The 14,927-nt window shown below is 56.2% G+C and overlaps 1 protein-coding gene across 1 annotated transcript in view; it reads left to right on the top strand.

The window, feature by feature from the left end:
* Positions 1–14,927, top strand: part of CELSR3 (cadherin EGF LAG seven-pass G-type receptor 3) — a gene marked incomplete at its 5' end in the record, with an annotated part of 97,668 nt that overhangs the window by 49,090 nt on the left and 33,651 nt on the right. Inside the window, 8 exons of the mRNA XM_019537011.1 lie at positions 2,055–2,168; positions 2,601–2,737; positions 3,204–3,310; positions 4,338–4,511; positions 4,931–5,131; positions 7,465–8,545; positions 9,801–9,811; positions 12,079–12,149. Coding sequence (XP_019392556.1) covers positions 2,055–2,168; positions 2,601–2,737; positions 3,204–3,310; positions 4,338–4,511; positions 4,931–5,131; positions 7,465–8,545; positions 9,801–9,811; positions 12,079–12,149 — 1,896 coding nt within the window. The remainder of the gene's footprint in view (positions 1–2,054; positions 2,169–2,600; positions 2,738–3,203; positions 3,311–4,337; positions 4,512–4,930; positions 5,132–7,464; positions 8,546–9,800; positions 9,812–12,078; positions 12,150–14,927) is intronic.

The raw sequence follows: 14,927 nt of genomic DNA, 5'->3' as shown, positions 1-14,927 counted from the left end.
CTGTTCCAGACCTTGGGGTGATGGGGGATTGCTCTTGGGCTTTCTCCCTAGTCTGCTCCTTCAGCCTTTTGGCTAGGGGCAAGTGAGGCTAAGGGGCATCAAATTCCAAGGCCTCCAGACTTGGGGCTTTCATGCAGAATGCTTGTCCTGGGTCCGAGAGTATCTGAAGCTGCAAGTGGAAGAGTTTGGCAGGTAGGATATTTGCTGGTGGTTGTGCCACACAGACTTGAATGGTTGAGCTCTTCTCAGTTGATAGAGCTGGGAACTGATGTGGTTGATTTGGCCCCAGACATGAAATTAAAAAAAAAAGGGGGGGGTGACCCAGCAAGCAGTGTAGCCCAGATCTCTCCAGCCACCTCTGAGGCCAACGGGTGCTGGGCACTCTTCCACTCTGACACATGTGCACACCCACTCCTCTTTCCTCTTGGTACACATGCACACCTGTTGCTGTTACTAGTGTCACACTCACCAGCTGAGATTGCTGCCTGCTGAAGAGGCTGGTCTAAGTGCATCTCCAACACAAGCCTGCCCGAGCTAGGATGAATGGGCCCACTTGGTGCCACCAGCAGTTCAACTGTGGCAGTACATTGTCTGCAAGGCCAAGCAGCTCGAGCTCTAAGCCAATCTGCCCCCACGCCCCGAGCCGGCTCAGGTGTGTTCCCTCGGCAGGGCCTCACAAAGGTTTGCCAGCTGAGAGCAGCCCTGGCCCTACCCTTTGCTAGCAGTTTTCAGGGCACTGGGCCTTTCCATTCTGTCAATCCCTCCTTCCCCTTCATCCCTGACAGCTTCTGCCTGCCTTTAGCTCAAGCTTGGTGCTGTCAGCTCCCTTTTGCTGCTGCCCTCACCCCTGGGCTACCTGCTGCCTCTAGTAGCCATTGTCCTGCCTAGGCAGAGCCCCGCTGGGTTCTGGTGGTAGCACACCCCAAGCAGCCAGCAGCTGCAGTCTCTTCCGGGGCCACCTGCGGGGTGTTACCCATGCCTGCTCTGAATCAGCTGCCCAAGAGGAGTCTCCCTGAATGAAGAGATGGGCCTGAGTTTGTCATGGGTCTTTGCTCACCTGAAAGCCTGCAGGGATGCTTGCGGACTACAGGGGCTGCATGGAGGCATGGGCTTTGAGCCCCCAGTGCCTGGAATTTGAGTGGCACCTAACTGTCTGCTGTCTGCCCTTCCTAGCCTCACCAACCCGGCTGTGCCAGCATTGCAGCACCCCTGTCCTAACCGTCCCCTCTGGAGTCTGTTACACTGCATTGCTGCAAAGCCTTGCTCTGCTTGGGCTCCTTCCTGGTGCTGGGAGCCCTGAGAGCAGGATTGGGCCAGGTCCAGCTGCCAGGACCTCATGCTGCCCAAACCACCTCTGTTCTGGTTTTCCTCCCCTACCTACCTCGCTACTCTCAGGCCACAGTATCTATGCTGCCTGGTCCAGCTGCTACAAGTGAGGGGCCCTCCCTGAGAGCTGGTGAGCGGGTAGACTGATGTGGAGAGGCCTTTGTGCTTGCTGGTGTGTACCCAGGTTCATAACCACCTGTGGCCTCAGAGCCTTTTTGGTCCCCAGCACCTCTACACCTGAGCAGATCTCCTGAGTTCTGGAGGGAAAGTCTTCTGCAGTGCCCCACATGGCCCTGACCTGTTTCCTTCCCCATCTTCCCGTGGGCCTCAGGGAACTTAACCAGGAGGCAGCCCCCTCCAAGAGGGAGTCGCTTCTTCCCTCCTCTTCCAGAGACTAAAGAATTGTGAGGGGCCCTAAACGGCAGCTGAGCAGCGCAGGGATGCTTCCCTTGCAGTCATGCTACTTGCTACACCCCTGCCATCCAAAGGTGCTTGCAGCGGTGTGCCCAATGCTGGAGAGCTACGTCTGTGTACAGGCAGGACTGACTGAAACAAAAGTCACCAGCTCCTGGCAGTGGGCTCCAGGGGAGCAGACTGGAACCAATAGCACATCTGTGAATGGCTCCATGCAGCCCCACCACTTGGTTTGGAGCAGCGGGCTCCAGGAGGTACTTGTGGGCTTCCCCCTCGACACTCCTACTCACAGCTTCCCTTCCCTTCCCTCTCAGGGCTTGGCTGTGTTGCTTCTGTTCTGCATCCTGAACGAGGAGGTGCAGGAGGCCTGGAAACTGGCCTGCCTTGGCAAGAAGGGGCAGGGTGAGGAGGCAGCCAGGAGTGCACAGGTGGGTGACGGAGCGGCTTGTCTTTAGGCTGAATCACGGGGAAAGGGCTGTGTCCTCCTCTCAGCCTGTCATGCAGCTGCCTGAGGGGCAGTGTCTTCCCTTGGTCATTCCCACTGCTCCAGGGAGGCAGTGTGGGAGGTCCTGAGCCAGAAAGCACCTGAGCAGAGGGTTGAGCTCTGCAGCTGGACCAAGCCGCCACATCAGAGTTTAGGTATTGCCAGTCCTAGGGAGCCCTGTGTTCCCATGTGGAGGCATCTGTGCCCCTGGGAAAGATGGGGATGCCTTGCTGGGCAGAGCCCTGGGGGCTTCTGAATGGGCTCAGGCCCCTGTCCCCTCTCTGTGGTGATAGACCCAGTGGGTGGGGGCGGGGTTGTGACACCCAGCTGTAGCAGACAGACTCCTAATGGAGCCTCCATGCCTCTTCCTCACCAGGGCCCCAATGCATACAACAACACGGCGCTGTTTGAGGAGAGTGGCCTCATCCGTATCACCCTGGGGGCCTCCACCATCTCCTCGGTCAGCAGTGTCCGCTCCGGCCGCACCCACTCCAGCCAGCGTGGTTACCTCAGGTAGGGTGTAGGCTGGTAGGGCATAGCCTGGCAGCAGGGTGGTAGTGAGCCCATGTATGCATGGCTGTGACATGATGGATGTGGCAGGGTGAGGGTGCTTCTCTCCTCCCAGACATCATCTGCCAGCCCTCTGGCCCCTTTATTGTGGGTGAGCAGGACTCCTGGGCTTCCCCCAGTACCTCTGCTGACTCCCTTCAGTCCTTGTCCTAACTACACCTGCTGATCCAGCCCTGGAGCTCAGCCAGTCCCCCTCACTCCTGGCTCACAGCCCATTGCTGGTCCAGTCCTGGGCATCCCATGCAGCTCTGCACCTCAGGCCTAGCCCTCAAAGGTCTCTGCCTCTGCGTCTTGTCTTCTTATCCTGGTGCTGATGCCAAGTGCAGAAGATGAGAGGAGAGGGCTGCATTACCCGGAGCGCTGCCTGGTAGGGAATCGGAGTCGCAGTCTTGTGCCTGGTGTGTTTCAGAGAGAACATGATGGCACGTCAGGGCTCTGCCCTGGATCACAGTCTACTCGGTCACACTGGCCCCACGGATCTTGACGTGGCAATGTTCCACCGTGATGCAGGAGGAGGTAAGGCTGACACCCAGCCCTCTCACATTGCTGTAAGTGTGGAGGGGCTTCGGACTGCCCCAAAACAGCAGCTGCTGTAACATGGGGCAGGTCCCAAGCTAGCACGGAGTCTTTGGAGCATAGGAAAGGCCACACTTCATCAGGCTAAAAGTCTGCCAGCCTGCGTCCTGTCTCCCACAATGGCAAATAGTGGATGCTTTAAAGGAAGAGTCCAAGGAACGGGGCGGGTATGGAGCAACCCAGCCCCTGCCATCCCTCCCAGGCACCAGCAGCAGGTCACATCCCCAACTGCTATGGTTAACTGCTGTCAGTGGACCTGCCCTCCAAAAGCTGGTCCAGTTCCTTTTGGAAACTGGTTATGCTCTTGGCCTTGACAACAAGCGCCACACATGAGGGATGTTTCTCCTTCAACTTTATGCTGCAGGTGTTGGCTCAGAGCACCTGCCCCTACCAGTCAGCCTGCTGATTCCTGAGTCTGCCCAGACTGTGATTAAGGCAGAAGGGAGCAGCCAGAGTCAATCACAGAATCGTAGGAAGTTCAGGTTGGAAGGGACCTCAGGAGGTCATCTAGTCCAACCTCCTGCTCAAAGCAGGGCCATCCCCAGCTGGATCATTACAGCCAGGGCTTAGTCAAGCTGGGCCTTAAAAACCTCAATGGATGGTGATTCCACCATCTCTCTAGGTAACTTGTTCCGGGGCTTCCACCCTCCTAGTGAGAAAGCTGTGCCTAATATCCAACCTAAACCTCCCTTGCAGCAACTTGAGACCATTGCTCCTTGTTCTGTCACTCAGCAGTGCCTATCCTTGGGCAGAGGGGAAATGATCTGGCTAGTTACTGGGGGTGAAAACAGGGCAAAGACCCCACAAGACGGGGCTGTGACCTGGGCTGTACTGTGGGCAGTGGCCTGTGGTTTTCAGGGGGGGAGAGCCAGATCAGGGGGTTCAGCTGAGGATGCAGGCAGGAGAACCCTGGAACCCCATCCCACTCTGCCCCCTTCCTCTTCCAACCTCCATGTGTCCTGCCCAGATCAAGACTCGGACTCGGACAGTGACCTCTCCCTGGATGAGGAGCGCAGTCTCTCCATCCCCTCATCGGAGAGCGAGGAGAACGTGCGTCTGCGTGGCAGGTTCCAGCGCCAGTTCAAACGGGCCGCACACAGCGAGCGTCTCCTCACCAATCCCTCCAACACCACCCCCAAGGGCAAGTACCAAAGGAGAGTCCTGCCAGATGCTGGGGCCCTGGCAGTCAACCAGGGCCTGGAGTTATGTAGACCTGAGGGTGGGAGGGAAGGGTCTCCTTCCACAGGGCACTTCTGAAGCACCTGCTGTTGATGCAGCATGATGCTTTGCTAAGATAAAATCTAAACCTGATGAGCCCTGGGACTAGCTAAGAGGATCCAGGCCAGGCGGGACTGCAGGAGTGGCAGGGGAATGCCACCACCTGTCCTGTCTGCTGGTTCTCCCCTGCGAGTCCCACCAGCCTACTGCAGGCTGTGAGGCACGAGCTTGGAGAGACCTTGTGACTTGACCCCTGTGAGCATCATGGCAGGTCCTGCTCTTAGTCGTATCCAGGCATAATGTGTTCTTCCTCCCCTGTGGTCTTTTTCTGCCCCTCCCCAGATGTGGATGGCAATGACCTGATGTCCTACTGGCCAGCGTTGGGCGAATGCGAGGTTCACCCCTGCTCCCTGCAGAAATGGGGCTCTGAGCGGAAGCTGGGATTTGACATCAATAAGGATGCAGCCAACAACAACCAGCCAGACCTGGCCCTGACCAGCGGGGATGAGAACTCCCTCACCCAGACCCAGCGCCAAAGGAAAGGTAACTGCGCTGGACTGGGGAAGAGGGGGGGAGGGGGGCGGCGGGCAGGCAGGCAATTGCCCCAGAGCCCTGCCAGTGCTTCTGGGTGCATACTGTACATCCTATTGACTGCACCCTCAGAGCCTTGCCACACCCCCTACCCTTGGAGGACTGGCACTGCTTGGGCAGACTGACCATTCATGGCTTCTCTGTATGTCTACTGGCATTAGACATGTCTCTGTTCTGGAGATAGTTTCATAGTTGGTAGGGTCGGAAGGGACCTGAGCAGATCATCAAGTCTGAACCCTGCCATGGGCAGGAAAGGATGCTGGGGTCAAACGACTCCGGCAAGGTGTCTATCGAGCCTCCTTTTGAAGACTCCCAGGGTAGGAGCGAGCACCACTTCCCCTGGAAGTTGGTTCCAGCTCCTAGCCATCCTGACAGTGAAGTAGTGCCTCCTGATATCTAGCCTAAATCTACTCTCAGTCAACTTATGGCCATTGTTCCTTGTTACTTTCAGTAGTGCTCAGAGGAACAGGGACTCTCCCATTGCCTGCTGGTCCCCCTTGGCAAATTTATAGGCAGCCATCAAACCCCCCAGCATTCTTTTGTGGAGGCTGAACAGGTTCAGGTCCCGTAGCCTCTCCTCGTAGGGCCTGCCCTGCTGCCCCTTGATCATACGAGTGGCCTCCTCTGGACCCTTTCCATGTTATCCACATCCCTCTTGAAGTGCGGCGCCCAGAACTGGACGCAGTACTCCAGCTGTGGCCTGACCAGTGCCTCATAGGGGGGGAGGATCACCTCCTTGGCTCATGATGTATCTGTGGATGCATGACAAGGTGTGATTAGCCTTCCTGACTACATCCCCACATTAGCAGCCCATGTTCATCTTGGAGTCTATAATACTCCAAGATCCTTTTCTGCCTCTGTGCTGACAAGTAGGGAGTTCCCCAGCCTGTAGGTATGGTGCTATTCTTTCTCCCTAGGTGCAGTACCTTGCACTTATCCATATTGAATCCCATCTTGTTCTCATCCACCCACCCCTGTAACCTGTCCAGATCCAATTGCAGCCTGTCCCTCCCTTCTAGCATGCCCATTTCTCCCCACATCTTAGTGTCATCTGCAAATTTGACAAGGTGCTTTTCATCCCTTCGTCCAAGTCACTGATGAAGATGTTGAACAGCGCGGGCCCGAGGACCGAGCCCTGGGACACCCCACTGCCCACATCCCTCCAGGCCGAAAATGACCCATCCCCCCCCACTCTCTGGGTGCAGCCCTCCAGCCAGTTGGCGACCCATTTGACTGTGTAGGCATTGCACCACAATTTTTTAACAAGAATGGGGTGAGAGACAGTGTCAAAGGCCTTCCTAAAGTCCAGAAAGACTATGTCCACCGCGACACCTGCATCCAAGGGTTTTGTGACCTGGTCGTAGAAGGCCACCAGGTTGGTCTGACAGGACCTGCCTCTAATGAACCTGTGCTGGTTGCCCATAAGCATACACTCCCCTGCTTGCCACTCTCAGATGTGCACCTGAATAATTTTGTCAAAGAGCTTCCCCAGGACCAAGGTAAGGCTAACAGGCCTATAACTTCCTGGGTCCTGCTTCCTCCCTTTTTTGAAAATGGGAACTACACTGGCCCTTTTACAGTCCTCTGGTACCTTTCCAGAGTACCATGAGTGCTCATAAAGCTGTGCCAGGGGTCCCGCAATGACCTCTGCTAATTCCCTCAGTGCTCTGGGGTGGGGATCATCTGGACCAGCTGATTTGAACACGTCCAGTCCCTCCAGAAGTTCCCTGACTAGATCCTACCTGACCCTGGGCCTGGCTGCGCCTCCCCTGGGACCATCGGGGATCCCGGTGTGGGGGATGACCTGGTCCCTGCTCAGAAGAATGGAGGCAAAGAAATTGTTAAATAGGTTAGCTTTGTCGTCTGGTAAGACCACCAGATTTCCAAGCGTGTCCTGCGGAGGCCCCGCATTACCCAGTACCTTCTTTTTACCTCCTGTGTATTTAAAAAAAGGACTTCTTGTTGTCCTTGATCCGGGTTGCTAATCCCAGTTCCATCTCTGCCTTGGCCTTCCTAACAGTCCCCTTACAATCCTGAGCAATAGAGGTATAGTCCTCCCTGGTGATGGCTCCTCCCTGGTGATGGCTCCTCCCTGGTGATGACAGAGCGTAGGTGCTGGCATCTTGAAACTATCCCAAGCACACCCAGCTGCAACTTCCTCCACCCCATGGGGCTCATGTCACAGCTCAGGTCACTGAGCCAGGCCCATTGTTTGGGAATAAGGGGGGATTTTCTCTGCCATCCTCAGGACTTGCTTCACTCTCGGCTTTGCTTGTCTCCTGCAGGGATTCTGAAGAATCGCCTCCAGTACCCTCCAGCTCTTCAGGGCTTGTCCTCTGTGGGCAGAATGACCAATGAGCTCTCTTGGTACAAAACGTCCACGTTGGGTCACCGGGCTGTTCCTGCTGCTTCCTATGGCAGGATCTACTCGGGGGCAGGCAGCCTCTCCCAGCCAGCTAGCCGGTACTCTTCCCGGGAGCAGCTCGATATGCTGATGAGAAGGCAGATGTCCAGAGAGCAGCTGAGCAGGAACAACTCGGGGGAGCGTTTGGAAGCTGTCCCCAGCAGGCATGGCTCCAGGGAGCAGCTGGACACCATCCCTAGTAGGCATGGGTCTAGAGAACACCTGCAAAATCTACCCAGCAGGCATGGGTCTAGAGGGGACTTAGACACCTTAGCTACCAGGCATGATCAAAGCGATCATGGGAACACACTTCCCAGGAGGCAGGGGTCTAGAGACCATCTAGATATGGTACCCAGTAGGTTTGGGTCGAGAGAACAACTAGACTGTGGGCCAGTAAGAGAAGTCTCTAGAGAGTGGCTAAATACGTTACCTAGTAGGCAAATTTCTAGAGATCGAATGGACACTTTGCCAAGTCGAGACACATCTCGGGAACAGTTGGATCTGCTTTCTCGAAGACGACCTTCAAGGGACCAGCTTGCATCAGCTAGACAACCTTCAAGAGAGCAGCTGGACTTTTTATCCAGAAGATCTACTTCCAGGGAGCATCTGGATACAGTGCCCAGTAGGCATCCATCATGGGAAAATTTAGAGTCTTTGTCTGGAAGGCAGCCCTCCCGAGAGAACCTAGAACCTCTGTCTAGGAGGCAGCCTTCTAGGGAGAATCTGGAAGCAGCTGCCAGCCAACACCCTTCCACAGAGCAATTAGACATCCTTTCTTCCATCCTTGCTTCATTTAATTCCTCTGTCCTGTCCTCCATGCAATCTTCCAGCACTCCCTCTGGCCCACAGACCACGGCAACTCCTTCTGCAGTGCAGACCTCCTCAACACCTTCTGTGCCGTGCCCTTCCACGCCTCGCTCTGCAACCTCCCACAGTATCTCTGAGCTGTCGCCAGATTCAGAGTAAGTGTTGCCCTTTCCCAGAGGCAGCGTTCAGGTCAGTCCAGTCTATGCTGTGTATTGGCCAATGAGTAACCTTAACCTCCAGCCACCTTGGCACGCCTTCTGCCCCTGTTATGTTTGGTATGGGAAACATGAGCATTGCTACCAGGCTTCTGGCTGGCCTGAGGTATAGGGTCTGAAAGTGCCTAATACATGTGGGTGGGTGGGGAGCTGCCCTGGAGCAGCTCCCCACCCAGCCACACACCCTGACAGCACTGCTGGTGCCAGTCTTCATGGAAGCCCTGTCCTGACAATGTCATGGCCCTGCCACTCCTGGGGTCTCCATGAAAACTGGCCACAGCAACATGGGCAGAAGCTGGTGGGAATTGGAGTCTACCGTGGGCCCAGTTGGATCTGTGGGCCAAGCTTTGCCTTCCCCTAGGCTACAGAGAAGCAGTGGTGTCCCATCTGACGTGCTGGGCTTGGAGGGGTGGTATAAAAGAAGGAGTGTGCCCAACACCTGAGCCCAGCATGTGTCCGTCTCATTTGAAAGCCCTTTCCCTGCACTGAGTTCCTTAGTCCCTGCCCTGAGTTCCCTTAAATCCTCCTTAGAGCTGGGTGTCCTCCAGCTCTGTTTGCCTTGTCTGCAATGGTTGGGCTGGATGGGAGGACTGGGCCTAGCCCATCTCCTCTTACATGCCACCTTCCCCCTCCCACACTTTGGGTCCTGGGCCCTGTCCTTAGAGAGGGAGATGGGCTGTTTCCCTTTCTGTTCCTGGTCCTTTCTGTTGCTGCACCTGTTCCAAGCAGTGCTGCTGTGTTCCTGTCCTCACAGTGCTGCCATGGGGCCATTTGAACCCATTTTTCTCCCCACTACACTCCCCTGCACACCCTACAGGACCCCAGCTGGATTCCTAGCACAACAGACCAGCACAATGGGGGAGGTCTAGAAGGCGTCCTTGGGCTCCTGTGGGCAGAGGATGTCCATCCCTGGCTATTGCTGCCATGCCCTGGCAGTGTTCTTCCTTTCAGGGTGCACAGTAAGGAACAAGCCTTTCAGATGTGTTAGACACAGGTGCAGGCTGGAGGTAGAGGTCATCTGTTGTCTTATACCTGCCTGTCCTGGGCATTGGCACTGTTGCTGGTACTGATCAGTATGGGGGTTGTGCTTTCCACAGCCCCTGCCCTTGGGCTTAGACCAGCCAGGGAAGAGGGAACAGGGAGCAGAGCCCCAGGGGCTTCTTGTGTTAATTTTGCTCTCCTTTCCCCCACACAGAGTCACAAGAAGTGAGGGCCATTCCTGAGGGGCCCAAGCTGCTTCAAGAGCAAAGGAAGAAGCAGGGGTATTCGCCTGGTTGGACCCTTCCAGCAGATGGTCAGGGTCCCTGGGGGTGGGGCAGGCGCCTGCAAGGAGAAAACTGACAGTGGTTGGCCCGAAGGCACCCTGCCTTCCCCACCCATCATTGCTGGAGGACTCGTGGGCCAAGAGCCAGGCAGGCCACGCCAACGCCCCTGGAAGAAAGGGGTCTCAGGTACCTCTGGGCCAAATGAGGCTGCACCGGCCAATTGCCTGCCTTGACAGGGTGCCCCGGAGCAGGGAGCAGCACTACACCATGAGCAAAACCCCCTGCTGGTGCCACTCATTAACATATCAGAAACAAACAGACCGAAATCTTCCTCTCTGAACCCTTTCTACACTGTGTGTGTGCGCGTGTGCGTGTCCTGGAGGTGGGGCGGGGGTGGGGAGGGTTTTATACATTTTGTATCTTTGTAATCAGAGAGAAGAGAAATTTCTATGGTTATTTTTACGGAATTTTCTGTTCCTGTTGCCGCGGTGCTGACGGTGACTGCAGCCAGGGTCTTGCGGGGCTGCAGCCTCCCCAGTGCAGGCTCTGGGCAGGGGGAGGCCAATGTGCCATGGAGCCCCCTCCCAGTGAGCTGTGTTCTTCAGGACTCTCCTGCATGGTATCCCATCCCGGGGCTGTCTCCTGTTCTTGGGGAAGCGACGGTGCCAGGCAGGTGGGGAGAGGCAGGGGTGCCTCTGCCGGTGCCCCAGTCCTGACCCATAGCACTCCCTGCCCCCCTTGACCCTGCTAGTGCCCCTCCTTCCGGACGTGGTGTCCTCACAGTCACCCAGGCCAGAGCCCCAAGACATGCTGGCCCTGCACTCCACAAGCTGCAGGACAGCTGTGTGTGCCAGCCTTCCTCTGCAGCCCCCATCTGAGTCCAGAGCAGAGGCTGCCATGAAAGGGGTGAGCTGGCGGAGCCCCCCAGGCTGTCAGTCTGAGCTGAGCTGTGTCACTCACCACCACTTAGTAACAGGGGTAGAGGAGAAGGAGCCAGTGTAGTGTCTGTTTAGCAAGAGGGAAGGCAGGGCTCACTGGGGACAGCTGCTGAGGCACTAAGGCCTGTGTGGAGACTCTGCTTCACGTCCTAGTCTTCCTAGACCTGTCAGGCCCTCCCACGCCTCTGCCCCCGCCCCCCCTCCAGTTCCCTCTGGCAGCACTGGTGATGGGAAAAGCCTCTTGGTTCCTGATCCAGCATCAAATATCAAGTGTTTGCCTCTCTCCAACTTGGATGTATAAGGGCAAGCCCCCTCCTGCCTACAATCCTAGGAGCCTTGGAGCTGGCACCTGCCACAGGGAGGGGGGCAGAAGCCATGGAGAAGTCTGGGGGCTCAGTGGGCGGGTGGGGCTGTTTCTTGTAGAGCTAGCAGTCTCCCAAACTGCAGCCAAAGGACCGAGCCCTGAAAGTGGCTTAGTTGGTACAGAAGCATAGGCTGGGGCCACCAGCAAAGCAGCCCCATGCCTCCCTCCCGGCACACATGTGAGCTAGTGCCTCCAGTGCCTCTTGCAGGAAAGGGTGTGTTCCCATCTAACACAGACCCCAGGCAAGAGTAAATGAGGACCCAGACCCAGGCCTCGACCCACATCCACACACACACACACACATCCACCAACACTGCCCAGACGCAGCTCAGACAGGCCAGGATATCAGGAGAGAGGACAGGCACTTTGAGCACAGTAGCAGTTTGAAATTCAAGCCACTCTGGATGCTCATTGCCCCTTCCTCCTCCAGTGGGGCTATACCTGGGGTTACCTGTACTCCCTGCTGCTGCCTCGGAGTATATTGAATCTCCTGTGAAAGTGCAGAGAGCTGCAAGCTAGCCAACTTCCCTGCCCCTCTTGTCACTTGTGTATTGCCCTGGAGGCAGAAGCGCTACCTCCTGATGCCCGCAGGGGTTGCTCCAGTCTGTGCCTGCCCCCACCCTCACTCAGGGGACTGTAGGCCCCTAGGAACCACACCGCAGCCTGCTTGGGTGTGGGAAGCAATGTGTTTACAGCCTTGACCCTGCCGTGCTCTGGGCACAGCACCCAGGGGACCCGTGTCTCTTGCTACATGTGCTGCACACGCTCGCAGCGACGGTGCACAACTAGCTGCCTTATTCCCATGGAACCCTGCCGCTGAACTGTGCAGCGAGCGCATAATGTTTACACTAGGAAAGGTTTTCTGCTGACTCTCCGGGCAGGCTGGACTCCCCTGGTGCTCCCCAGGTGGAGCCTTTGACCTGCTGGTGGTGACAGAGAACATCCTATTCTCAAATACATTCCATAGTTTGCAGCTGGTGAGGGGGCCTCATGACTTTCTGGCCTGCTGCTTGGTCAAAGCCTAAACATGGGATGGGGAGCCCCCACCTCAGAAATGATTGATCAGCCCCAGCCAGAAGGGAGTGAGGTGTTTTGGCAGTGGAGAAAGCCTCAGAGATGGGCACATGGATACAGTGGCTGCCCAGCACCCTGCCTGTTTCCAGATTCAAAGTGCTTTCATGGCGGGCTCAAGCCAGGTGTGCAGCCAAAGGGCTCCACGCAAAAAAGAACCCTGTCCTCACCCAGAAGCACAGGCATGGCATGGGCAGACACCCCCACCTGTGCCTATGCCCACGTTGCTCATCTTAGTGCCATGCTGCCTTCAGGGGCAATAGTTTGTCTCCACTGTTTTTGCAGGCTCTATGTCCACAGGGCCTGGGTCTTCAGGTATGACACTGATCCCTGCATATGTCTACCTTTGGCTGATGGTTGTACCCATCCGAGTTTGTGACCTGCTGGTATCAGAGCTGTTGGTCACCGCTAAGATCTGTGCAGCAGCTCGGTTTCTGATTGGGTTTCCAGGGACACACATTCTTCAGGAGGGATTGATTCATGTGGGTGCTGTCTGTTGGCTGGAGGGTTTGTTTCAGTGCAAGGGATTCTGGTTCTCAAGGCCATGTTGCCATTGTGGGTGCAGGGAAACCTGTCCCCAAAGCATCTTGGGCTGGGTCCAGCTGATATGGGCAGATTGTTTCTGAAACCGTAACCATTAACTCTCAGAAGCCTGGTGCTTTGCAGCCTGCTTCACGGAGCAGAGTACTGACTCCTCACCTTGGCAAGCTCTAAGTTTACCTGTGCCAGGCTTGGCGTGATCACTGTGCTGCTGAGCAAATGCAACCCCTGGCTCTATCCCCCGCCAGCGCGTGACTTGGGGGAAAGGCCTGGGTCACCCACCAGATGCTGTCCCTGCCCCCACCCACTGGTGACACCCTCCTGCTCCATCCCTGGGACTCTGGGCCCATGACAGGAATTCACCCAACTGCCAAATGCTTAGCTAGTGCCATGTGCCAAAAACGAGAGAGCAGTGAAGCCGTTAAGTCTGCCCTCAGGGGCATCGTGGGGAGGCTGCAAGCTACTGCCTCGGAGCTGGGAGTGGCTGGGGAAGGGGGATCCTCTGCCCTCCCAGCTCCTGGAGCGCAGTAGTTAGCTAATTGTGCTGTGGATTGTAGTGCTGTGGCCTAGGCTCCGAAGAGCGTCTGTTTGGGGTTTGCTTTGTTTCCTCTCCTCTGCCGGGGCTGTGGGCAGGGAGCAGAGGCTCACAGACTCCTGCCTCAGCCCTGTAAAATTGTACCATGAAAGCGCCAGATTGGAAAATAAAAAACTCTATAAAACCACCCTGGGCTTCATGCGTCATCTGCTCTGGGGTCAGGTGGGGTTGGGTGTTGTCAACTGCAGCACGCCACACACTGGGCGGGAGGGAGGACTGTGGGCAAGGACTGGAGGGTATGTTCCTGGCTCTATGATATCCCTGCAGAGTCGATGAACGTGGAGGGTTTGGGGTCTCATGTGTTACAGTGGATGGGACTCAATACCACCTGTGGAGAGGAGGAAAGCCTGCGTTGCTGCTCTGAGCACTTGCCCCCTGATTTTCCAAAGGGGTGCTGATTCCTCCTGCACCAAAGAGGGCTGTGGGTGTGGTGTGGCGGGCAGTGTGGGCGTGGGATTGTGCCATGGGTGTGAGTGGATGAAGCAGCTGGGGGAGGGACTGAGCAATCCTTGGGGTGTGTGACATGGGAAATGGGGCCCACTGCAAGCAGGAAGGTGTTCTGTGCTTGGAGGAATATTCATAGTCCACAGATGACACTGGAGTCTCCTCTGACCATAGATACAATCCCTACCAGCACTGTTTGAGCACTGGTCCCCAGTCAGATCAATATTGACCTCTGGCTCTTGGCCAGCCAGCAGCTTCACTTCACTGGGGTGCTCTTGTTGGCCAAGCAGGGCCCCTGAATGTGGCACACATCCCTCACAGCTTGGGAGATGATTTCATGGCCTCTCGATGTCAAAGGGCTGGAAGGGAGCTTAGGGCATTGGGCAGGTGGGGACGGATTTTTCTCCTTACAGAAAACTCCAGCACCTTGAACTGGCCAGCTCGGCCCCATCACAGCCAGATGACTCTAGCAATACCACGCTCAGGTTTGGGCACAGGGCTCATTTCCAGAGCTCATTGTTCATTGTCCTGGTTCCCAGTGCTTGTGAAAGCACTGGCCAGGGCCACGCTGAGTTAGGACAGACACTGTACCAATGTGTCTCAGCCCTGCTTATCCTGGGACTGTACTCATGGTGCTGCACAGGTCCTGAGGTGCTGACTTGCAGCCCAGGCCTCTGGAAGTGGTGGTGAGTGACCTAGGATAAAGGGCCCATCATGGGGAAAGGAGCTGCCATGGGTAACCACATTCCTGTTGCCTGGTTCTGAGTCACTACATCCTCGTGAACCAAGGAGGAGGGCAAACGGCTGCTCTCCCCACCTGGTCTCACCCCGGTGGCAAGTACAGTTGTGTTTGATCCTTTATGGTGGTTTTATTCTGCCATTTTTAGTGGGTCCAAAAAAATCTCCTTGGGAAATGATTGATCAAAATGGCAGTGGAATCATGTTGTAATTAAACTACAGTTCACTGATAGCGGGAGCCCAGTCAGTACTTACAGGCCCCCCCTTCCCTGAGACCAATCTCCACACGATACCCTGCCTACACCCTCCGCTGGAACAGAGAGGCCTGCCTCCAGGGGAAAGGAGAGTGAGCCCTGGACCTGAGACT

Source organism: Crocodylus porosus, unplaced genomic scaffold (genome assembly GCF_001723895.1).
Source record: "Crocodylus porosus isolate Cpor-Errol unplaced genomic scaffold, CroPor_comp1, whole genome shotgun sequence".
NCBI classification, from domain to species: Eukaryota; Metazoa; Chordata; order Crocodylia; family Crocodylidae; genus Crocodylus; species Crocodylus porosus.
This window is presented reverse-complemented; position numbering and strand designations above follow the sequence as displayed.